General features: G+C 59.5%; 1 protein-coding gene across 3 annotated transcripts in view; it reads left to right on the top strand.

The window, feature by feature from the left end:
• Window positions 1-383: 383 nt before the first annotated feature.
• The window catches only part of KCNQ1 (potassium voltage-gated channel subfamily Q member 1), a 357,688-nt gene continuing 334,154 nt past the window's right edge, over window positions 384-23,917 (top strand). For all 3 annotated transcript variants that reach the window (XM_063092881.1, XM_063092880.1, XM_063092879.1), the window contains exon 1: window positions 384-754. In XM_063092881.1, coding sequence (XP_062948951.1) covers window positions 384-754 — 371 coding nt within the window. The remainder of the gene's footprint in view (window positions 755-23,917) is intronic.

Below are 23,917 nucleotides of genomic sequence, written 5' to 3'. Positions count from 1 at the left end.
GGCAGGTGGGCGCAGCGGGGGCGCGGCGGGACCGGGCAGGTGGGCGCAGCGGGGCAGGGCCAAGCAGGTGGGCGCAGTGGGGCCGGGCAGGTGGGCGCAGCGGGGGCGCGGCGGGGCCGGGCAGGTGGGCGCGAGCGGGCCCGGCAGAGGCGGGCGGGCCGGGGCGCCCGGGGCGCGCCGGGGGCGGGGCGTCCGGTCCGGGGCGGAGCGCGTCGTCCCCGGGGACCGGCCCCGGCCACCGCCCCCTCTCGACCCCGCCCCGCGCCCGCGGCGGGGCGGGCAGCGGTCTCCCGCGGCGGGGCTGGCAGCTCCGTGCCCGGCGCCCGCCTTCGCGGCAGCTCCCGGTGCGCCGCCCGGGCCGGCCCCGCGGGCCTCGCCTCGCCATGGCCGCGGCTTCGTCCCCGCCCAGGACCGAGAGGAAGCGCTGGGGCTGGGGCCGCCTGCCGGGCGCCCGGCGGGGCAGCGCGGGCCTGGCCAAGAAGTGCCCCTTCGCGCTGGAGCTGGCCGAGGGTGGCCCGGCGGGCGGCGCGCTCTACGCGCCCATCGCGCCTCCGGGCGCCCCCGGGCCCGCGCCCCCCGCCGCGCCCCCCGCCGCTGCCGACCTCGGCCCGCGGCCGCCCGTGAGCCTCGACCCGCGCGTCTCCGTCTACAGCGCGCGCCGCCCGCTGCTCGCGCGCACCCACGTCCAGGGCCGCGTCTACAACTTCCTCGAGCGCCCCAGCGGCTGGAGGTGCTTCGTCTACCACTTCGCCGTGTGAGTATCGCGGGGGTGCGCGGGGACACTGTCCCGGAGACACCTGCTGCGGCCCCGACGCCCGCCCTAGCTCCCACCCCACAGCAGCCTGGAGGGAAGGAAGGGGTTAGTGGGGAAGGCAGACACAAGACTGTCCCTTGAAGTTCAGGGACGCTGCTGTGGCTGCAGGGGGGCGGCGGGCTGCGGGGAGAGAAGCGCCTCACAGGCCCTGCCCGGGCATTGCGGGGCTGGGGGGAAGCCGGCCGAGGACGGGGTGCTCGGAGCCCAGAAGCTGGCTCCACTCCTCCCTGGAGGGACGGTCCAGGTGTTAATCCTTCTGGGACGCTGCTGGGGGAGCTTGCCCTTGGGTACAGTACGGAGAATTCCCCAAGGTCACCTGGGACATGAGACTTAGGAGACCCCAAGGCTGGAGGGCTCAGTGCTCCCTGGTGCCATACATTTCAGACCCTCCGGTGCCCAAGCAGACGCGTGCAGGCAGGGGTCTGTCCAGGTCAGGGTGGCAGAGTGGTGGTGCTCACCGAGGGGTCAGCATGGCATGGGGAACACCCACATTAACCGAACCAAGCTCATGAAACCTGCACAGATGCAGAGAACGGAGGGTGCACGTGAAGGGGACGCATGGGTACGGTTCAGCCGTCAAGCGGAGGCAGCTGTGCCCTGGAACTCAGGGCAGGTAGCAGCCCCACCTGGCCCTCCCTGTTACCAGGTGGCTCCAATTCCCAGTACGGCATGCCTGCGTGGGGCAGGTCACTTGGCTTCTCAGGGACAGGGGCACAGGAAGTTGTCTCCCAGAGGGGTCAGGCCGCTCTCCTTGCTGCCTGGAGTCCTCCCCCCTGCCCCGCGTCCCAGTGGCCCTACTTCCTGGCTACCCAACAGTAGCCTCGATATCGAACCAACCTCTGACCTGTGAGCCTTCGTTCGATTGTCCCCTTGGCTGATTGCCGGGGTCTTCTCTGGGGACTGTGGGGGGGCCTCCCTGTGGCTCCTCATCAGTGATGGAGCTCACCCTGGCTGCCTCGACTTGGTCTGGGGCCAGTAGAGAACTGGCTGGAGGGTGTCCAGGGGCTTGTTTAGTCCCACTGGTAGCTACCTCCTGGGCTCCCAGGGGTGCAGCAGGAGCCAAGACCTGACCGGCTTGAAGGATCCTCTCAAGTGGGTGGGGTGGTAACCCCTCGGTGGCTGCCCTGCTTGCTCAATGAGGCAGGGCCTTCCATGGCAGGAAGGGCAGGTCTCAGGGACCACTGTCCACAGACACATGGTTGGGCCATGCTCTTAAAGACTTCTCCACCCAACACCTGCCTCCTGAGGTGTCGGCGGTGCTGGAGCTGTGGCCGTTGCTGGGCTATGGGAGAGGAAGGCACTGCCCGTGGCTGCAGGAGGAGTGGCCTGTCTTGGGGTTTAGGGAATGTCCGTGTGCAGTGGACCCAGGAGACCCCACCACAGTCTGATGCCACCGTGCTAATGTCTGGCAGATGCCAGGCTCGCAGGTGCCGCTGTGCAGATGGGCCGCCTGCCTCCTGACACTGGCTTGCTGGTCCTCACACTCCCTGAGATGCCCAGGGATGGGGTAGACCCCACAGCCAGTTGCTGGAGAGGACCTTGCCCAGCCACCTCTCCGTCCAAGAGCCCTGCCTGCCAAGGCGAGGTGCCTCCAGATACCCTGCTCAATCGCATCCTGGGGTGGCAGGCTGGCGGCAGTGTCGCCGGGCTCCTGGCTGCGGCGGGTGCGCGGAGGAAGAGGGCTCGCCGCACCCCAGAGGAAGTCTCTGCTTACACTTGTGTTTTCTTCCTGATTCTGATTGTTCAGCTCTCGGAAGTTTGCTCGGTGGAGTCTGCCTTCGCCTGGCCTCCCCAGGAGCTGGCAGGGCAGAGGCCGAAAGGCTTCTCTGCCATTCTGCAGCCAGGAAAGGGATGCTTCTGTGAGGGCATGTGACCTTGGTCCAGTCTTCTCTGGCTCTGGGCCCCATCCCTGTAAGTGGCGAGCTTGGCCTTGGAGAGTGGTCGTGAACCCCCCTTTTCGTGGGGTGGGGCTGGAGGTGGACCCTGGCTAGGCAGGGTGTGTGACTTGTCTGGGGCCTGGGAAGGTGTCCCGTCGCCCCCAGTGTCTCTAGGAGTCAGCAGGGCCTCAGACACCCTGAACTGGCCAATCTTTTGAGGGAGACCTGGCTTTAGGGCCAGGATCGCAGAGCAGCTGGAGCCCGGCCACAGCCTTGTGAAATGCGTGGACGGTGCCGGTCAGGCCCTGGTGTTGCTCGAAGAAGCATCCGAGATGGCGGCAGAGAGGGCTCTGTCCTTGGCGAGGCAGACTGTGAAACGTGAAGGACTACAGTTTCTGGGCTTGCGGGGACCAAGCCTGTCCTTGAGGGCTGGGCTGGCTGTGTGGGCAGTGCAGTGGGCGGGCAGGGGTTGAGGTGACAGCCAGTATGCCACCGTCCCTGCAGGCCTGGGGCACACTCTCCCACGTGCGGCCGGGGAAGCAGGCCAGGATAGCCCATCCCCCTCCTTGGGGAATCCCTGTTCTGCTGAGGAGAGGGGTCCTTCCTGTGTTCCTTCTGGCCTTCCCTGGCTGGCCGGAGCCAGGGAGCAGGACACAGCCCCCGACCACCACCCTTGCCTGCTTGGGCTTCCAGCCCCCCACTACCCCCAGCCCTTTTCAGTGGCCTTAGGTGTCCCCACTGTGGGGCAGCTCCCACCCTAGCTGAGGATATGGTGGGGTCCAGGCAGACCCCACTGGACCTAGGAGTCCTAACCACGTTGGTGATGTGCCTTGCCCAGGGTCAGAGGCATCCAGCCAGCGTCTGCTGTGGTTGCTGAGATGCTTGGAGATTCTGGTTGTGGCTGCAAAGAGGGACTTGAGGGAGGGGGCCCAGAGCGAGTGGAGACTGTCTCCCAGGCTCTGGAACCGAAACCTGGCTCGGCACCTTCTGTCCCGCCCTCCCACAGCCCTGTTTTTCCCAGGTCCCCAAGAACTTTCCTCTGGCTTTTGGCGGCAACTTCACAGGGTGTGTTAATCATTGACGGAGCTAGAAGCTGGTCCTCGTGGTTTACTGTGCTGATCTGGCCCACCTTGCCAAGAGCAGAGGCCAAGCGGAGGCTGGTTTCAGGCCATATCACCCAGACCCTGCAGCTCCCAGTGCCACCCGCTCCCAGGCTCTGGCATTAGAGTCCAAAGCAGCCACCAGTCAGTTCTGCGGACCTGAGAAGGGACACTAGTGGGAGGTCAGAGCATGAAAGGCTACAGCTGGCCACGAGGCTGGGCGTGGGGGGGATGGGGCTGTCGGGCTGGCCCTGATCCCGTAGGACTGGTGTCATTATACGAACAGGAGATCAGGACACAGACACAGAAAGAGGGACAACCACGTGAGGACACAGGAACAAGATGCCACCTACAAGCCAAGGAGTGAGGCCTCAGCAGGAACCAGTCCTGCGACACCTGGATCTTGGACTTCCAGCCTCCAGAATGTGGGCGAATAAGTGTCTGTCGTTTGAGCTCCTGTTGCTGGCACATCTGGGTTCAGCATCCCCGAACACTAATGACCCTCCCTGCGTGGTGGGGCCACCCTGTGCAAGGTCAGGGTGACAGAGCTTGGGGAGCAACATGTCAGCTACTGCTGCGACTTCTGCTGTCCTGGCTGCGGTGCGTTCACAAGTGCTCCAGAGCTGGAAGCGAGCCACATCAGGCTAGGCAGCAGCAGGACAGCAGAGTCTGGGCAGGCAGGCATGTCATACCCACCCACGGGTGCTGCAGTGACAGGGCTGGATCTCAACTCTAGAGGCACCAGCTACCTGGAGTCCTCATCCTGCTGCAGAAGCCGGCTCCCGAGCGTGCTCCTCTTGCGCGCCGTGTCCTCGCTGCTGTGATTGGCGCTCCTTGGCCAAGGCCCCGGCTGTTATCGGGAAGGTCTGATCCAGCTGATCTGGGGAGCCTAAGTGTCCTCTTCCCTTTCCAGGTCGGGGGATGGGCAATGCTGCGGCTCTGTGGACCTCACTCTGAGTGGCTGGGGTGCAGATGTCTGGGTTCTGGTCTTGAGCCCCTGCCTGGCTGGCTCCTGAAGGTGGCCCTAGGCAGGGCCCCACCTGTCCTCTCTGCACGCCAGCCTCCTTGTCTGGGAAATGGACCGGCTTTTGGCTCCTGCAGCACCTTGCTGCTGATTCCAGACCCTGTCCACCGATGAGAAGGATGGGGCTAGGACAATCTTGCCTTGGGCTCCTGCGAGATGGGAGATGGCATTCAAGGATGGTGGCCTATGAGGAGGACATCCTAGGCCTGGGAGGAGCCAAGGGGACATGTGCCCGAGGTGAGACGTGGGTGTGTGGTGGGCGCTGGGAGATGCTGCAGAGAAGCTCCTGGAAGCCAGCACATCCTGGTGCCTGGTCTTTGCTACTGGAGGAAGAATAAGGTGATGAATGTCACCGCTGTGGGCCTCATACGTGGTTACAGGACTGGGGAGTGGCGGGGTCTGGCTTCACTCTGGGGAAGCACCTGGGACGGGGTGGCGGGGCATGGAGGAGCTGCCACACTGAGGCTGTAGCTGAAGTGCCACTGCAGCGCCTCGGCCGTCCAGTACAGGATTAGTGTCACCCCTGCCCCCCAGCCCTCCTGCACGGCACTCTGCTCCCACCATCGGGTCCCTGGGCATGTTGGCGAGCCCCTTGCGCCTGTACCCACCTCCTGGTGGGCAGTTGTTTCTCTCCATGTCTCTGCCGGGCACCGTGAGAAGGCCTGGATCTCACAGACAGCAAGATTGTCCTGGCTGCTGGGGGGTGAGGAGGAGCCTGCTGGTCGCTCTGCTGTCGGCTGGGTGACCACAGTGATATAACCTGACCTGAACCCAGGGAGCCGTTTCTACATGTGGCTTCTGCATGTGTGACAGGACTTGGCCTCTGAGGACATTTGTGTTCCACTGCCCGCGTGGGTGCTGGCTGGGGAGGGTGATGGGCAGGGGCAGCCTGGCCCTACCCCAGGGCCTTGGTGAAGGGTGGAAGGAGACAAGACAGTGCCTGGGTCAGGAGCAGGGTTCCCTGCCCTTGCCAAGTGCCTGCCAAGGGCAGCTGTGTTGATGTGTGCCGCTGCGAACCCTGGGCTCAGAGAGGGCATGTTACCTGCCCAAGGCCACACAGCCATGTGTGCCAAGGCTGCCTGGCTCTGGGGCTGGGAGCCCCTTCTCCACGTGCCACCCGAGGGCCAGGGGTAGGATCCAGATGGGCCCTCCAGGTCTCCTTCTTGTCCCACTCTCCCACCTTGGGTGTGGGGTTGTGACATGGACCCTCTGGTGGCTCAGCTGTGTGAGGAGTGAGTGTCGCTGTGTGTCCTGGAAGGAGTGGAGAGAAATCACCTGGACAGGAGGAAGCTGCCCCCTGAGACTGTGCATGGAGCCTGCAGGGCCCAGCCTGGGCTCCACTCCAGCCGTGACTGCTGGGCCCACCCTGGGTGTGCTGGGGCCGCTGCTTGGAGGGGGTGGGGTAAGCAACCTTCAGACGCCTTCGATCTGACTGCTTCCTCTGCCCTAAAGCCCTGCTGTCCAGAACCACAGCTGAGGCTCAGCTCTGTGGCTCCTCCTCTGGAAAGCCCTCCCATGTCACCCCAGGCAGACTGACACCTCCCTTCTTTGTGACTCCCGTGCTTGGCATCCCTGGTGGCTCAACCTCTTTGGGTGTCTTTTGGGGCGTTAGCGTGTACTTGTCTCAGCTCCCCTGGGTTTTTGAGGGTCTGCGTGGGTAGGCAGGGCCACACGGCGCTGTCTCACTCCTCTCTGGGAGCTCACAAGGGGTCCCCGGAGTCCAGCCTCGGAAGCCCAGGCCCCTCCCTGCCTTCTCCACACCCTGTGACCCGGGCTGTGGCCGTCAGGCCTGCAGCCTGGCAACTCTGAGCTCCACAGACAGGCCAGGATGGGTGACGTCTGTGGGTATTTTTATCCAGCGGCATTCTTGAGTGTGGGAAAGCGGTGGACAGGCACTGTGAGGACCCTCCTGTGTCCCCACTCCCTGAGTGTTCTGAGAGGGCAGGGGTTCCCCATTGGGCCCTGCTCCATTTTGGCAACATCCCTGGTTGGGAGTGGGGGCGTCCAAGGGGAGACCCAGGAGTCTGTCCACTTTGTGACCACCTCCTGGGAAGCTCCGAGATTAGGTTCAGGGTGTGGGACTGAGCCAACCTCATCTGGAGCGGTGCTTCCACAAGCATCTAGGCAAAGGGCAGTGTGTCCTCAGGAGGTGGCTAGGCCCCTCTGCAGAAGCACGGTCCCTGATAAAGGATCTATGTGCAAGGCCACAGGGAATGCCACCATCGTTGCCCATGGAAGCCCCAAGCACCAGAAGACCCAGCTGTGGGCCCAGGTGCTGCGCAGGATGGCTGGCAGGTGGGCTGCAGAGAGAATCTGGGCTGTCGATCAGAGCGGGATGCTCAGAATGGGCTGCTGCGAGGCTGCGCATTGTCTGCCCGGCCCCCTCCAGTGGGAACGTCTTGCTCCTTGATTGGGGAGGCTGACCCCAGGGCACACCCTGCTCATGCTGGCACTCTGGGCCTGGTTCCACTCATCGACTTGCAGATGGGGATGACAGGGTCACCTGCAGATGGGCAGACTGAGGCCCCACCCCTCTGTTTGTGCTGCACCTGGAAAGCTTTTCGGCTTCTACCCAGAAGCCCTTCGATGCTGCAGTCTCGAGCAAGATGACACCCTGCTCTTGTCATAAGACCCAGCATGCACCCATGGGCACCCCCACTCCCGCCTGGCCTTTGCCCCCGATCTGCAGATGGTGCCCCCTGCCACCTCCAGGAAGCCCCCCTGATGGCCGCCCCTTCCCACCTCCCCAACTCTTGCCCTGCACCTGTGTCCTGACAGTGGGCAAGCTCCTGGCCACCCACCCCTAGGGTGCAGGTTCATGGGGGCAGGGGCCATGGGCTTCCCCTCCATGTCTCCTGAGGGTGGGCACCCTTCTCTGCTCCCTCCCCAAACCATTCTGGCAGGCAGACTGGATGCTGTCTTCAGCATCTTCCCACTGAACTTGCTCCGTGCACAGCTCTGGAGAGCTTCAGAAATCAGGAGCTGAAGGCAGACCAGCTGGACAGACACACCCCTTGCCCCTCGACTCCCTTCACCCCTAAAACACTCCTCCGCATGGAGGCAGCCCAGCTACATTGGGACCCCCATCCCGGGGCCAGAGGCTGCTTCCTTCACCTATGCTTCAGGGGTAACCTGCGAAGCTCAGGCATGAGCAAAAGGAGCCCTGACTGAGGGACAGGCCTCTCTCCCACAGAAGTCCCCCCAGAAGTGGCTCTCCCCCAGGAAACTTGGGGTGTGTTGGAGCAGCCCTGGGAACCCTGCGCTTCAAGCATGTGATCTTGGCATAGTGTGGGTTTGGTATTCTATGCCATGACATCTCTAGTTGTAGAAGGTCACGTCTGTGCTCTTGGCTAGAATGGCCAAAATATTATAAAACATAAAGCGTAAATAATTAAAACAGCATGATACCAGCATATGAACAGGCAGATAACCAATGGAACGGAATGAGCAAATCCACATACAGACTAGATGGCATATGGAGATTTAGTAAAATAAACATAGGCAGCATATCAAGCCAGTGGGGGAAAAACAACTTTTTAATGAGCGGTGCTGGGTAATCTGATGGCCACTTGGAAAAGGATGAGCCTGAGCCCACTTGTCACGTTGCACGCCAGGGTGGCTTCCAAGTAGGTCAGAAAGCCACTGGAGTACCAGAAGGGAACTCGGAGTTCTCCTTGAACCTGAGAGTGCAGAATCTTTTCCATGACTGGAAAGCGAGATGCGTCCGAGGAAGAGATTTGTGCACCCACCGCATGACAAAGAAGCAACGTCGGTGTGACAGCATCGCCTTAGACGAATCGGCAAGCCAGGGGGGAGGTTGCAAAGTGTCGCAAAGGGTTAATGTCTCTACCAGAGAGCGAGTTTCTGAAAACAGATGAGAACCAGCAACCCCACGGTAGATGAGCCAGAGCCAGGGTCTCACCTTCACAGAAGGACAAACAGTGCGGCCCGTAGACCTGCGGGACGGTGCCTCCTTCACTGTTGGTGAGGGGGGTGCAGAAGATGACCCCACTGGGGTCCCATCGGACTGGCCGATGAAATCCAAAAGCGTTTGCTGGCGGGCATGCAAGATGGAAGACTCTGAAAGGAGGGGGATTTGGCAGCATCTAGCGACACTGTGTATGTGTTTATCTCTGACCCAGCAGCCCCACTTCCTGGAATCCGTCTTCAAGGTAGTGGCAAAAACAGGAAAAGACACATGTGCCAGGCTGTTCGTGAAAGTGCCATCTGTCATCGTGAAGGCTGGGGAAGCTGCAATGCCTGTCGCAGGAAGCTGGCCGAGGCAGCCAGCACGGAGTATCACGCAGCTGCAAAAAAGGAAAACATGAGATCTCTGTGTCCTACTAATGGTGTGATTGCCGGGATATTTTTTAAGTGGGAAAAGCACAGGTGATAAAAGTATAACAGCTACGGTTCACCTGGTAAAGGGTGAGGACGTGAATACTTAGAAACATGTAAAGAATAAAGGTGCTGGAAGGCAGCCCGAAGCGTAACAAATGTGACCTCGTGGAGGAGGGAGGGGCACGGGGAACCTAGATGTCTCTGAATACACCTTGTTTTATAGATGTGACTTTGGAACCACGTAAATAGCTTGCATAATTTTGAATTTAAAAAGGCAACCTCTAATCTCTTAATTAAAATCCCCAAATCTTAACTAGAAAAGGCAGTCTCTCAAAATCAAAATGAAACAAACCTAGAACTGTGTACTGAGTGTGCAGAATAACCACCCAGAATGGGCTTGTTTCAGGTGATATATCCCTGGTGGGTTATGTGCTAAGGACAAATAGACCTGTGTTCAGTGACATCACCGTTGTGACCATACTTGTGTTGTCCTAAGACTGCTGCTGGGGATTGTGGGTTAAGGCAAGTGAGTGATTATGTCGGTGTCACTAAGAACTGAGATTTTTGGCATGGAGGGAAAAAGTGGGTGTAAATTAGATGAGGTTAAGCAAAAGCCCTGCAGCCCTGTATTTGAATAAGTGTCAGTCTGAATTCGTGATGATTTTATTTTAAAGATATTTCTCTGTTTGCTGGAAAGGGCTAGAAATAAGGACTAGCCCCAGACTATGGCTCTAAGTCCCATTTCACCCCGAAAGAACCCAGGGCTCCTGGAGAAATGGCTGAGTCTAGGTGTATGGCAGGAGACGTACGAGCTGAGCCTGTAGTGTCCCAACACTGCAGAAGGCAGGGAAGTTATCAGAGGTCACAGGGCCACATCACAAGGACTTGGAGGCAAGCCGAAGATGTGTCCCCGGCTAGAGATATGACAAGGTGGGCCTCATCCAGAGGAACAGCTGAAGTGGGTTGACATGCATCCCTGGGGTTTAAATCTGTGAGTCCATTCTGATACTTAAGGACACACTGATCAGTCCTCTTTGGAGGTTAATAGAGAGACGACTCACAATTATGAGTCCTGGTGAACAGACAGAGGGGACCCAGCTCCCATCGTATGCTTCTCCTGGTGAACTGTGACTTGGGGACACCAAACAGTGGGCGAGGGCGTGTGTCTTCAGGACTCCCGCTGATGCCCAAAGAGACGTGTCTGCTCCCGGGGAGGTCAAGGACTCGGCATGGCGCTCCGCAGCTGCCGACCTCTCTAAAACAGATGGCTCGACACTGACGAAAACCCATGTCGTCATCTTGTCGTCATGATTATGGATGAGTGCGTGACTCTGTTCAAGCCTCTGGATCTAAATACAAGTTTATCGACGATACTGGGGCCAGTGGAACATGCTAAATAACAGTACAGGGATGCCAGCTGCAAAATCCCAATTGTAGGGCTCTCTACAGGTCAGACGATGTGATTTATTTAATAAATAAATGACCAGAAAGTAAAAAGGTAGGAGGGAAGGAGGGAAGGATGAATCTAAGGACCATTTACCCACCAATTGTGACAGACGATCTTGTTTAATCCTGATTAAACACACCCTATAAATACTTAGGGTGCACTGATGCGTTCCTTTTCGTGTCGTGTTGGTGGCCACCGCCTCACCTGCCAGGGCATGTGCCCATCATCTTGTACCAACCACATCTGCCGCGAGCTGCGCTCTGTCCCGTTGGGAGCATCTGGGGCTGTTGGGATCCTTTTGTGAATGGCTCCCTCCCTTCTGGGGACAGGGACTTTAGGGGGCCCCGGAGCAGACAGGGTTTACACCCTTCGCATGCCTCGCTTCTGGTACATAAGCTCAGCTATAAAACAGGGAGACCAGGCTTCCCTGGCAGGTGGGGTGGGGGCTCCACGGTGCTGGGTGGTGTGAGGTTAGAATCCTGGGTGCAGTGTCCAGGGGCTGTGTGGCCTACCTGGAGCTGGGCCTCAGGACAAAGGATGCACGTGACATTGTCCCTGACCTCAGGCTGAGACCAAGGTAGCGACTGGGGCCCGGGGAGATGTCCCCACACATCCTGGGGAGTCAGAGAAGGCCTCGTGGCAGAGGTGTTGGACGGGGGTAGGTGGGGTGTGGAGGGTGCAGTGTGGACAGAGACCCAGGGGAGGACCTGGGCTCACAGGTGGAATTCGGGGTGATGGCAGGTGAGTTGGAGGGTCAGCAGTGGGGGCCTTGGAGGGCCGTGGACTCAGACTGAGGTGGCTAGGCTCTACCTGAGGCTCACAGGTGCCATCGCCACACTTGTGTCTTGCAAAGGCTGCCTGCCTTGAACTGTGGCTGTTTAGGTGTCCAGCTCGGTCCTCATCCCATAACTCCAGGCTCGTGGGTCCACCCTGCACATCTTCAGATGGCACATCGTGTCTTCTCCCCACCACACTGTCCCTCAGAGCCCATGTCCTGCAGTCCAGCATTCTTGTTGTAGATGGCCTTTGTGGTCTGCCGGCCACCTCCCCACACATGGACGGCCCTCCTGGTCGGGCCTTCTCAGCCTAGAGGTCACACACAGCCCTGGATCGGGGCTGGCCCAGGCAGGCAGTCAGATGGATGCAGTTGGCTGAATGAACAGTCACTGAGGAACCAGGCCCGGCCCCTCTTCCTCTCCCTGGCTGCAGGTTCTCACCGCAGGGCTTAGAGGGGCAGGTAAGGCCTCACCTGTCTCCAGGTAATGAGGAGCTGCAGGAGTCTTTGAGACATCATTGGTCCTTTAGGGGTGTATATGTGGTGGGGGTGGTCACTCCTGTCCTCAGCTCCCTCCACGGGGATGAGCTGTGTTGCCCATGGTGACCGATTGCTGACCATGCGGTTGTGTTCCTCCTGGACTCAGTCCACCCTGGGCCCCCTCCTGCCTCCAGGGAGTTCCTGCCATGTGGGCAAGAGGGTGTGGAGAGGGCTGGGGTCTCACTCTTTGCCCCAGCAGTGGACAATTCAGGGGGTACAGAAGTGAGCCCCTGGCTCACTTCTCAAAATGACCGTCTTCCCCATGGGAGTGGTGGTGGCCGAAATCTGGGCTGGGTCAGAGGACTGACTGGTTTAGCAGGAATCGGTGACAGTTTTTCCTTCTGTGTGGGAACCCAAAGGCCAGAGAAGGTGAGTGGCTTGCTCGCAGCTATGCAGCAGTCTTCACAGCCTTTCAGACAGACCTTGTCTGACACCTGACCTGAGTGACAGTGGTTTTTCCTGTGGGCTCCCGGGCCTGCCCCAGTGCTTGTGTGACACTCAGAGCTCCTCTGGAGCCTGGATGGCTGAGGTTTACTGATGTCCCAGCAAGACCCCTCACCCGAGACCCACCCTCATGTGGTACATGCACGACAGGGTCTCAGGAGAAGTGACAGGGCCCAGATCCCCAAGCTGGGGGTGAGACTCCAGGTGGGATGAGTCCCTGAGTGGCCTGGTCCCTGTGGGCAGGCAGGCTGGGCAGGGGTAGCCACAGGGGCAGTGCGGGCCTCACTGCTGTCCCGTGTTTCTCTGGGTGAACAGAGACAGCGCCCACCTCCCTGGGTCCCTTCACAGGGCTCTCTGGCCAGTGTGGGGCAGTGGGCGGCTGCTCTGAGCCCCCAGGCAGCCCCAAGGGGGGGGTGTTTATCTCCGTGTGGAGGCCTCAGCCTGTTCCGGCCTGGGGCTCTGGCCCCCTGTCCTCCCACATTGCCTGCTCTTCCTCTGGTGGCTCTGAGTCCCATACTCTGGCCCACATTTCTGGAGGGGCCTCAGGGGCCTAGATGGCCAGCCCAGCCGTAACTGGGCCTTCAGCCAGAATCTTGGATGTGACCATTTGCCCAATGCCCTGTTCCTGCTGCTGGCGGCCTGTGGCCAGGGCTGTTCCAGGTGCTCAGGTGTGAGAAGGGAGACAGGTGTGCCACCAGGGCTGGGGGGTGGTCCTGCCTCTGCAGTGGGGGACGACATCTCTCTCTGGCACAGGGTCAGGCACAGGGTTGTCATGGTTTCTCATTTAGGTCTCTGCCATCCGTGTGCAGGGAGTCCTCCTGTCAGGCGTGTCCACTGGCTGGAGGCCCACCCCGTGGAGGGGACCCACTCCCAGATGGTGCCGCTGCAGGCCCCGGGCTTCCAGGGGGCGTTCAGGAGTGGGAGAGACCTCGTGAGCCTCGTCCCCCTTGCCCCTGCTGGGTCCAGAGGTAGGAACTGTGGGGTAGGACCTGTCCAGCCAGCTGAAGTCAGCATGCTGGGCGTATGGCCTGGCCTTGCCCTCCCTGGCATGTAGCCTTCGATAGTCACCTTCTTCTCCAAGGCTGTCCTCATTCAGGATGGGGCCTGGCGCTGGAGTGACAGGCCAGGTGTGATCACGCGTGTGCCTGCATGTAGCCGCCAGATGCCTCCCATGTCTCCAGCCTCAGAAGGGAATGGCTTCTGAGTCAATACCTAAACCACCCACCTAGCAGCTTTCCAGGCCATTCCATTTTGTTCCTGAAATAGCCTCTGAAGCTCTGTCCAGGTCATGGATCTCGAGGGTGGGTGAGATAAGGCCGCGCTGTGTGGAATGTGTGCTGGGGGCTGGGCATGGCTTCCTCTCACCTTCGACCCCACCAGCCACCGTGGCAGAGGGCCCTGGGAGGCCCCTTCTTCATGCATGCACACGAGTGTGTCAGGAAGGCAGGATGGCATCAGCGCCAGGCTAAGTCTGCTCAGCCCCAGATATTGGCCACCCACACCCGCGAGTCCAAGTTTCTGGGTCTCAGGAACCGTAGCCTGTGGCTGCTGTGGAATGTGGGGAAGATGCAGGACCCAGCATGAGGCAGGTGGCCCTGAAAGGGTGGACAGATGGGGGGTGGAGAGATGAGGGGTGAGTGGATCGATGGATTGGTGGGTGATGGGAGGAGGGATGGGTGGGTGGGTGCGTGGGTGGGAGAAGGCAGAAGTGGATGGAAACACGCTGGTTCCAGCATCCTCTGGGCACACTTTGCCGTCTGCTTTCCCGAGAGGGAAGCCTGGAGAGGCTCTGTAGGCAGACGTGGCCCTGGCCGGCCTTGCGCCGGCACGGTTGTGTGGGTTGCTGCTCCGCCGGCCGTCCTAGCAGCTGGTCCTCCCCTGTGCATCCTGGGCTGACTGAGCCAAAATCTGAGACTCAAAAGCTGGCAGTCTCCTCAATCTGGGGAAGAGAGCCAGCCCCATGTGTCCTTCTGGGATTCCTGAAAGACTCAAAGCCCCTTCCTGGCCAAGGGGTTTCTCTGTGGGCATAGGTTATAGAGAGCCCTGGGGAGCCTGGCTGTAGAGCCTTCTGGTGGCTTGAACTGTGGATCAGTGGGCATTGCGTGCATCGCCATTGCTGTCCCTGGGGCTGCCAGGCCACTGCGAGGTGGGAGGGCTGGACTCAAGTGGGTGTGGATGGGGAGGGCTGTGTGGCCTCGGGGTCAGTGTCTGGGGCCAGCACCTCTGATGCACCCCCTTCCTCTGACCGGTTTCCTGCTGAGTCTTACACCTGCCTGAGACTCCTAGGAAAGGCCTCTGGTTTCTAGAATGGGCAGCCTCTTCCTGGTGCAACAAGAACCACAGGCGCTGGCAGCACTGCCTTGCTGTCCTCTGTTTGCATTTGTCAGGACCCTACCATGTCCCCGGAAGCCCCTGCCCATCCTGGAGCCATGGGCCAGTGCTGTCACACATGCTGTCCTGTGGACATTTCTGCTGATGTGTGTGCCCTGGATCTTGCTCTTGGGCTGCTTACAACCCAGTGGGGCATGTGCTTGAGTCCACGAGCTTGGGGGGCCAGACTTGAGGGTGAGGGGCAGGTGGTGTGAAGGGGTGGGGGCATGATGCTGGCAAGGACAGCAAACTCAGATGGTCCTGGAGGTGGGGGCTGGGGGCTTTGAGGAGCAGAAAGGAGACCCCTTGCCCCTGGCTGACAAATCATGGACCAAGGCTGGGTCCATGTGACTGGGCTGGGTGCTCAGGTTTCTTCCTGGTGGCCCAGCAGCCACAAAGGGTCTTAGGAGGTAAGGGTAGCAGCTTGGTTTGAGCATCATGAGCTACTGGGTGGGGGTTGGCAGCCACAGGAGGGCCAAGGGCAGTGGAGCAGGTGAAGGGGGCCACCAGGGACCTTTTGGGGATGTCCCTGCTTGTGGGACATGGCCAGTGGGAAGTGGGGGACAGGATTCCAGGGGACCCCAGTTTGTGTTGGTTCAAAGAGTGGGGCATCTGACACATTATTCTGCCCCTGCTCATCCTTGCCCTGCTGCGGGACATCGGGTGACCAGTGGCCTTCCTGTGTCCTTGGTGAGCCTAATCCCTGCCTTGCTTGGCCAGGAGGCAGAACAGGAGCCAGGAGTACAAACGGCCTTTGAAAAGCCCTGCCAGCCCCGCGAGGTGGAGGCTGTTTTCTGCTGAGGATGTTTGCCCCGTCCTCTGGACAGGACTGCTCAAGGTCCTTGCTGCAGCCCCATGGAGGCAAGGCACCTCCTGGGCAAGCGCTGGAATGTTCTGGCTGCCCTTGGCACAGGCGTGGGCGGGTGGGGGCCCTGTGCCTTGCTGCCTCGGTCCCCAGGGCAAGCTCCACCTCCCGAGCTCTTATCAAGGCCACCTCTGGCGGGTTGCCTGCCACCTCAAAGTCACGCCGCCCCAGCAGGCATCCAGGGGCCGATCAGCCTTTTCCGGGGGCTGTCATGTGTGGGGTGTGCTCCATGTGTGGGCACCCTGCTAGGCTGGACACACGCCAGCTCAGGGGGCCCCTGGGTGCCTGGGCTGATGTGTGAACCCAAGTTCACAGGACTTGAGGTTCAGAGTGGTGGCTTCCCCATTCCCTGAGACCCCAGAACGTTGTTCTAGAAGAGGGCTCAGCCCCTGGCTACAATCCAGCAACTCCAGGGTCCCCATAGGTACCTGTGGGCAGCCCCACAGTGGGGCCATCATCCTGGGAAGTGTTCAGCAGGTGGGTCAGAGGGAGGATTCTTCCAGGCTCTGCGTCCAGTGGGCTCACTGTTGGGAGCCAGGCTGCTTTGCTGAACTGCGGGCCCAGGATGGCCACCCTGTCTCCAGAAGCCAGCCCTTTGGATGATGGGCATCTCCAGCGGCACAGCAGGTGGGGTCCAGGCGGGCTCACTTTGGGACAACTAACATGTGGACTGGGTCCGGCCGACACGGCGAGAGACACTCACCGTCGCGGACGCAGGCTGTGACAGCAGGCCGAGGGCTCTCTCTGGGGCCAGGACGCCGGGAAGTCCAGGTGCGGAAAGTCCAGAAAGTGGCCACCCCGGCCGTGGCTTATGGGTTTTGATTTTCAAAGGATTGCTTATCTGAATTTTCTAATTAAAAATATTGGTTTTTTAAATAATAAAACACCATTAAAATTAAAATAAGTGACAAGAGGCCCGTAAGAGGGTCTGGAGCCTCTGGAGTGTTTTCTGGTGTCTCAGGGCTGAGAACTCTGGGTAGGTGGAGGGTGGGGGGCAGGTGCCTGGGGGTCCTGGGTGATGGGGTCCCATGGGCTTTCAGCTGCTGGGCACTGTCTCTGTATTAGGCCCCAGACCAGGCCTGGGTCTCAGGTCCTGTCCTTGGGGATGCCTGGGAGGTGGCAGCGTGTGGCATGGGCAGGGCTGCTGCGTGGTGGATCCCAGCTTCTCTCACGGGGCCAGGATCGCCGTCTGTGTCCGAGGCCCAGGAGCCCTGGGTGGCTGCTGGCCTCAGTTGGCCCAGGTCTGGCGTGGGTGACTTCTGGGGGTTCCTGAAGCCCCGGGAGTGCCAGTGGGAAGGACAGTTTGTCAAGGTGGAGGAGGTGGCCCAGCCGAACCCTCACAGGTGGGCTCGGGACTGGAGGCGGATCCCGTCTGGGGGGGTCGTGCCTGGGGAGAGAGGAGCTGTAGTGCACGGGGGAGTCTCCTCTTTGTTAAGGGGAGGACAGGGCGGAGTTCCCATGTAGTGCGTGGGGCTGGCCACTCCCTTGAAAGGCCTCACGTCCAAGGTTGCAGCTGGTGCCGTGGCCCCTCATCCATCCAGGCGGGAGGCCCCAAGGCCCTCGCTGCAGCTGGCCGCTCTCAGGGGCGGTGCCCTCTGTCCTGCGCGTGGCCTTACGACCGGGCCAGCCAGGGTCTGTGTCGGAGGGAACTGGAGCCCCCACCAGGGCTGAGACAGCTCCACGTTTGTGGTCCCCGCAGCTTGTTCAAGTGGGGTTGAGGCCCGAGAGGGGCAGACGCTCAACCAGTGCCACACAGCTGGTGGGCGGGGGGCTCTGTCAGGCGACTCTGTCTAGCACTCCCTGGGTTGCTGTGTGCAGCCCCTGCCCTGCGCCTACCTGCTCACACGGTGCGCCTTGGACAAGCGCCTGTGGGGTGTTGGGGCTGCTGCTCCAGGCTGCTTTTCCTTCGGGCAACCAGAGCAGGCTCCTCCCCTGGCCCAGGGAAGGTGGTGGGCTGTTGGGCAAGGCTTTGCTGGCCATGAGTGTGTGTGGATCCGGGAGGGCCACTTCCTCCTCTGTGGATGTGCTCAGGGTGCTGGGCCTGAGCCAGGATGCTCTGCAGCAAGTACCGGGCTGGGTGCCATGGCCGTGGGGAGGTGGGCCTGGCTGCTTGTGGGTGAATCAGGGAGGGACGGGGTGGGTGGGTGCGGGGCCCTGGCTCCCACCAACACACTCTCCTAGAAGCTCCCAGGGCAAGTGTGGAGGAGATGGGCTCGGCTCCCCACCACCTCTGGCGTACTCCATGGGCTGAGACCCTGTGTGTCCGGGCAGGCCTGCTGGGTGGACAGGGGCAGCTGCAGGCTCAGCCACTCTCCTGGGCTGCATCAGGCACCAGCAGTGCCCCTGGGAGCCCAGAAGGTCATTGTCACCTGGTGGCTAGCAGGTGCAGGAAGCGAATTTTACCAGGAGGTTCTGGATTTGGGCGGTTCTTGATAGCACCTGCTGGGCTTGTAACCTGACCCGTCCTTCCCCAGGGAGCTCAATGATGACTCAGGTCGCCTCTGGGGAGCCCACGCCCGAGAGGGCAGGGGATGGGGGGGGTTGTGTGCATGTGGGGGCTGGGCATGCACAGCTCCCTCCTGTCCTGGTCGGGACCTGCCCATCCACAGCTTGCGTCAGGTGGCTCAGGAACGTATTTGAGTCTTCCTGAGGTCTCTGCCCAGGACGTGTCCCTAACGAAGCTGCAGCAGCGACCTTCGCTGGAGGAGAAGGAGATACAGGCAGGCTCTGGCCCAGCTGCCCCGCTTTATAGCCAGAGAAACTGAGGCTGGAGCAGAAAAGGAGCCTCTGAAGGGGCAGGTGACACCTTAGCTGAGCTCCTGCCTGGGTGGTTGCTTATTGGTGGGGAAATACCCTGGGGCTCCCCTCCCCAGGCTGGGGTACACCCCTCCTTTGCTGGAGGAGGAGGGCTCACAGAAGCAGAGCCATGAGGGACAGGGAGATGGGGGGACTGAGTCCTCCCTCCTGGGCTGGGGCAGCTGTTCTCAGGGGTGAGGGGCTGGCCAGGGTGGCTGGCTTGGGCAAATGCAGCCAACCTGCCACACTTCATTCTGTCCTGGAGCAGGAGGCAGGTGGCATCATGAACGTCCACCCGGCCTCAGGGGCTCCAGCCTGATGAGACCGCACCCTGGGGAATGCAGCCCCCAGTAGGCTGACAGCCTTTGCAGAGTTGCTGCCATCAGGCCGCTGCTCACGGCCGGGCCACAGGTGTGCTTGCCACATTGTCCAGGGCCTGCTGTCCTCGTGGGGGTGGGGTGGGCTCTGCCTCAGCCCCTGCAGGGGTTGGCCCAGTGGTTCTTGAGTTGTCTTATCTGGAAATGTTGCTTTGCCTCCCACAGATTTGTCACCCCTTTTCTCCTGGGTGACGGAGTCGCCAAAGATTACTTAAAGCCCATTTCTTTTGAGCCGTGAGAAGCCCTGAAAAGAGGTTAATCTCCCAGAACCCTCAAGAGCGAGGCATTCCTTCCATTTGGGAAATTAACCACGAATTGGGGTTCTCTTCCCACATTTATTCTCCAGACCAGGAAGTTTCAGCAAGATAACATAGGTGGGGTTTTTGCTAAGTACAGTTTAACAAGTTTAACAATAGAAGCTGGTAACATTCAGTAAGGTGACATTCTGTAATGCAATTTGCAAACAAAGCTTGATTTTAGCAAACATTCTCTTCTTACAGCAATTTCCCAGTATCTTTACCTATCGATCAGTAACCTGTCTGTCTTTGAGGAAGCAACCTTGCTATGTTACAATTCTTTATCTTACAACAGAGACTCAATAGCCTGGGGAAAATTTCCTGTCCTTTGCAAGGTCAATGTTTGAAACTGCAAGGCTTTGGAAAACCAGGCCCTGTGAGGTACATTTGTTTTATGCATACCTCACATGGAAACAGGGACCACGATGGTTCTTAGTTTACAGAGTGAAGTTTTCCACCTTGGCTCTGTGACGTTTTGGTCCGGGTCATTCTCTGGGGTGGGGGGACTGTTCTGTGCTTGTAGGATGTTGAGAAGCCTCCCTGGCCTTGACCCGCCAGTAGCACCCACTCCCCAATTGTGACAGTGGAAAATGTCCCCAGATGTTGCCCAGTGTACCCTGGGGGGCAGAATCACCCGGTCAAGGGCCCTGCTGGGGGTTAATTGTGGGATGGATTTGAAAGGTGACCACATGGCAGCCTTTAGAACACAGGCCAGTTGGACGCTGTGGGTTGGCTGTCACTGTGGACAGTGCTGCTGGGTGTCACGGTGGGAGCAAGGTGATGGTCTTACTGAAAGATGGGGCTGAGATCCAAAGTCAATTGTGTGGCCAGCCTGTTCGCTGGCCCCATGTGGCTCCCATGCCCCCCTAGTGGCTCCACATGACTCCCATGGCTTCCCCCTGTCCTCCTGCCCCTGTGTGGCTCTGTTCTGTCTGGGGCTCCCATGGCCGCATGGTTGGTGTCTTCTGGTAGGTTGGAGTGAACCCAGGGAAGGTCCTTACTGCTTTTGGCAGAACGAAGATGGGCAGAGGAGACGGGGCTGCCGGGTGTTCACAGTCCTGTGGGAACAGCTGACCATGGGCTGTGTGGCCCCAGCATCCAGCTTGGGATTTGGGGGTATCTGGAGCAGACCCCTGGGGCTTGTTCAGAGGGCATCCATGTTTGTTGCTGATTGGGGTAAGTCTGTGGATCCACGTTGGGACCCACGAGTGGACCCCAGGCCCTTGTGGGCTTCTGCATGTGGGCTTCAGCCCCTGTCCATCCTCTGTCCCCACATAAGCCCTAAGCTATCCCCGCCAGCCTGGCTGTGGTCTTCCCAGCCCACTTGGGCCCTAGCCCCTGTTGTCCCTGGTGTTCAGGGTCCCCAGTTCCACGTGATTTGGGGTCTAGCTCAACTGAGGTCTCATCTTGGAGGTGTGCCAGCTGTTCATGCTGGGGTGGGAGGAAGGGCACTCTGCAGGGGTGGCAGTGGGCCATGGCTTTATCCCCCAGCTGCCCAGACTCCTGAGGGTGGGACTGAGCTGTGGATGTCCCCTGTGGCACCCTGGTATCTGGGAGGGAGGTGGGTGCCTAGCAGGAGGTCAGAGCTGGCTTTGACTGGATCTGCCTCCTCTTCCCTGGGTCAACTGGGGATGGAGTGGGGGACTGGTCCCCTGGCTTGTCCCAGTGTTTCACAGGGGATGTGATGTGGTGGGAAGGTCAGCTGAGAAGCCACCGGAAGGCAGATAAGCCTCAGGAAGTGGCCCTGCATTGCCGAGAGCCACAGTCCGGGGGACAGTCAGCTGCTGGGGCTGTTGAGGTGACATCAGGATGCAGTTGGGGGGAGGCTGGGGAGCTGGGGTTCGGGAAAGGATGGGATGCTGTCCACTAGGCCTGGCTGGGTGAGGGGAGGGACTCCCATGTCAGTGCCTGGGGCACGTGGGCCCAGTGTGCACACACCAGCTGACCCCCTGTCCCTCCTCCCCTGTCCGCTCCCCTGCAGACTCAGGCACGTGCAGATTTGAGGTGTGGGGGAGGAGGGTTGGCACTGCTGGGCAGCAGGGACCCTGCCTGGGGCTGCCCTCTGCCGGGATATGCTCTTGTCCATTCTGTCCCTTATCTGTATGATGGGGTGGCAATAGCAGCTCCTCCCGCAGACATTAGCAACGTGCGTAGACCCACACTGGGGACAGTCAGCGCCTGGTAACTGCTCACCCGACCAGGGGTCCTGACCTTTCCAGTGCCGTGGGCCCCTTTGACATCTGGGGAAACCAAGGACCCCTTCTCAGAATAACATTTTTTAAAAGCAGCATGATTGTCACACGATAAACTGCACGTGTTTAATGTGGATAATTCGATCAGTCCTGACATACGTGGGTGTCCACGAAACCATCATCAGGAGAGAGACCAGCATGCCTGTCACCCCCAAGTGTGTCCTGTGCCCCCACAACCAGGCGGCCACTGACACCTTCACCACTATAGATTGGTTTGCGTTCTGTAGACATTTATATAAGTGGAATCTCGCAGCAGATATTCTCTCTGGCTGCTTTTGCTCAGAGTCACTGTCTTGAGATTCGTTTTTATTGCTGGGGGTCAGTAGCTCATCACTGAGTCATGCTGCACTGGGTGGATAAACCGTTTGTCCACCACCTGTTAATGGACACTTGGGCTGTTTGCCATTTGGCTCTTACAAGTGAGGCCACGAGGAATTTGCATACGAGTCTTCGTGTGCACAGATGTTTTTGTTTCTCCAGGGTGAGTACCCAGGTGAGGGACGGCTGGGTCCTAAGGTGGGTGTGGGTGTAACTTTCCAAGAAACCGCCCAACTGTTTTCCATCCCAGCCGCCCCGTTCTGCATCCCGCCTGCCGTGGCCGAGGGCTCCCACGTGCTCGTCTCTCCACGTCCTCCGTGTCGGCAGCGCTTGGACTGGTCGCTGTCTTTGACATCAGCTGATCTAATGGGCGTGTCGGGGTTGCCTGTTGGGGTTTTGCTTGGCATTTCCTGGGTGATGTGTGGAGCATCTTTTCATGTGCTTATTTGCTGTCTGTCTTCTTTGGTGAAGTGTCCAAATCTTTTGTCGATTAAAGAAAATTGGTTTGGTTTGTGATTGTGAATTCCAAGAGTTCCTTTTGATGACCCTGTTACGTTCTAGTGCACGTTATTACACTTTGGACACAAGTGTAATAACGTCCTTCATCAGACGCATGCCCTGCAAGGATCCCCAACTGTGGCTCGTCCCTTCATTTTCTTAATGGCGTCTTTCAAAGAGCAACAGTTTTAATTTTGATGAAGTCTAATTCATCAGTTTGTTCTTTTATGGATTGTGTTTTCAGTGTTCTATCTCAGAAATTTTATCTGTGTTTTCTGCGACGAGTCTGTGGTCTCAGGCTTTGCCTCGAGGTCGGAGGTCCATTTGAGTTCCTTCCTGTGTCAGCCAGGAGCTGTGGACGGGGCTTGCTTTCTGTCTGTGGGTTCCCATCTGTTCCAGCACCGTTTGCTGGGAGGGCCGGCTCTCTCACTGCCCCACAGGCCACCACCACCCCGATCATTTCATCTCGCCTTACCCTCCTAGTGGCCCTGTGGGACGAGGGCTGACCCAGGCTGCTGGGACGCAGGACTCTCTGAACCTCGAGTCCCTGCAGTCTGCAGTCTTGAACCTTTTAGAACCCCGCCCCGTGCTGCTCTTTGAGTGGGGTGGACAGGGCTGCACCGCAGAAGCTGCCGTCTCCTCTCTTCCTTCTTCCTTCATTTTTGGGTGCCGCCCCCCAGCCCAGTGTCCTCGGCCCTGGTCAGAGATTCCAGAGCCTCTGATATGACAAGCCATTGACTCCACCCGTCCATATGCTGGAAACCAAAGGCAGGTCATTGTCGTGTCTACAGACCAAGTGACAGACCATCTCAAAATCTGTCTCCCCCTCATACCAGCACATCCCCTGATGATCCCAGCTCTGGGTTCTGAGCACAGCAGCCTCATGGCCTCGAGTGTGGGTGCATGTGTATGTGCTTGTGTGTGCATGTGTATGTGCGTGTGTGTATGTGTGCATACTGTGCATGCGTGCTGTGCATGCATGCGTGTGTATATGTGTGCATACTGTGCATGTGTGTGTGTGCGTACTGTGCATACTGTGCATGTGTGTGTGTGCATACTGTGCATGCATGTGTGTGTGTATATGTGTGCATACTGTGCATGCGTGCATGTGTGCATACTGTGCATGCATGTGTGTGTGTGCATACTGTACTTGCATGTGTGCGTGTGTATGTGTGCGTACTGTGCATGCATGCATATTTGTGCGTGCTGTGCGTGTGTATGTGTGTGTACATGTGCGTGTGTATGTGTGTGTCCCTTGCTCACAGGGGCAGAACTGGAAGGGACCAAGATCCCTGAGGTTGGTCCATTCATTTCGGGGTGAGGCATCTGTACCCAGACAAGGAAGGTCGTGGCCCCTGCTTTGTTGTGGGATAGGATAGGGCTGCGGTCCTGGCCTTTGTCCCCGACCAGAGCCAGGAGGGGAGGGTGCCATGCTGAGACTTCCTGGGTGGGTGCAGGGCCGAGGGAGGGGGCGCTGGTCTATGATTCGGGCTTCCTGCCTGCAGGGTGACCTTGGCCAGGCCTTGCCCCGTTAGGTCCCCTCCCTGATCTGGGAGTGCAGGGGAGAGGCACACCTACTCTTCCACCCCTCTTGTTTGAGGAGCAGATGTGATAAGGCTGTGGACACAGCCAGGTGTGATTCTGTCCCCAGGCATTTGGAGGGGAGACCTCCATGTATCTGAGCCAAGTTTCAACTCCAGTCATCTCCCAGACTTTCAGTCCCCACAGCCCACACCCCACCATGCCCTAGCACAGGATGGGCATGAGCAGAGGGGCTCTTGGT

The sequence above is a fragment of the Cynocephalus volans genome, chromosome 4 (genome assembly GCF_027409185.1).
Source record: "Cynocephalus volans isolate mCynVol1 chromosome 4, mCynVol1.pri, whole genome shotgun sequence".
NCBI lineage: Eukaryota > Metazoa > Chordata > Mammalia > Dermoptera > Cynocephalidae > Cynocephalus > Cynocephalus volans.
Note: the sequence above shows the minus strand (reverse complement) of the source record. Positions and strands in the feature narration are given on the sequence as shown.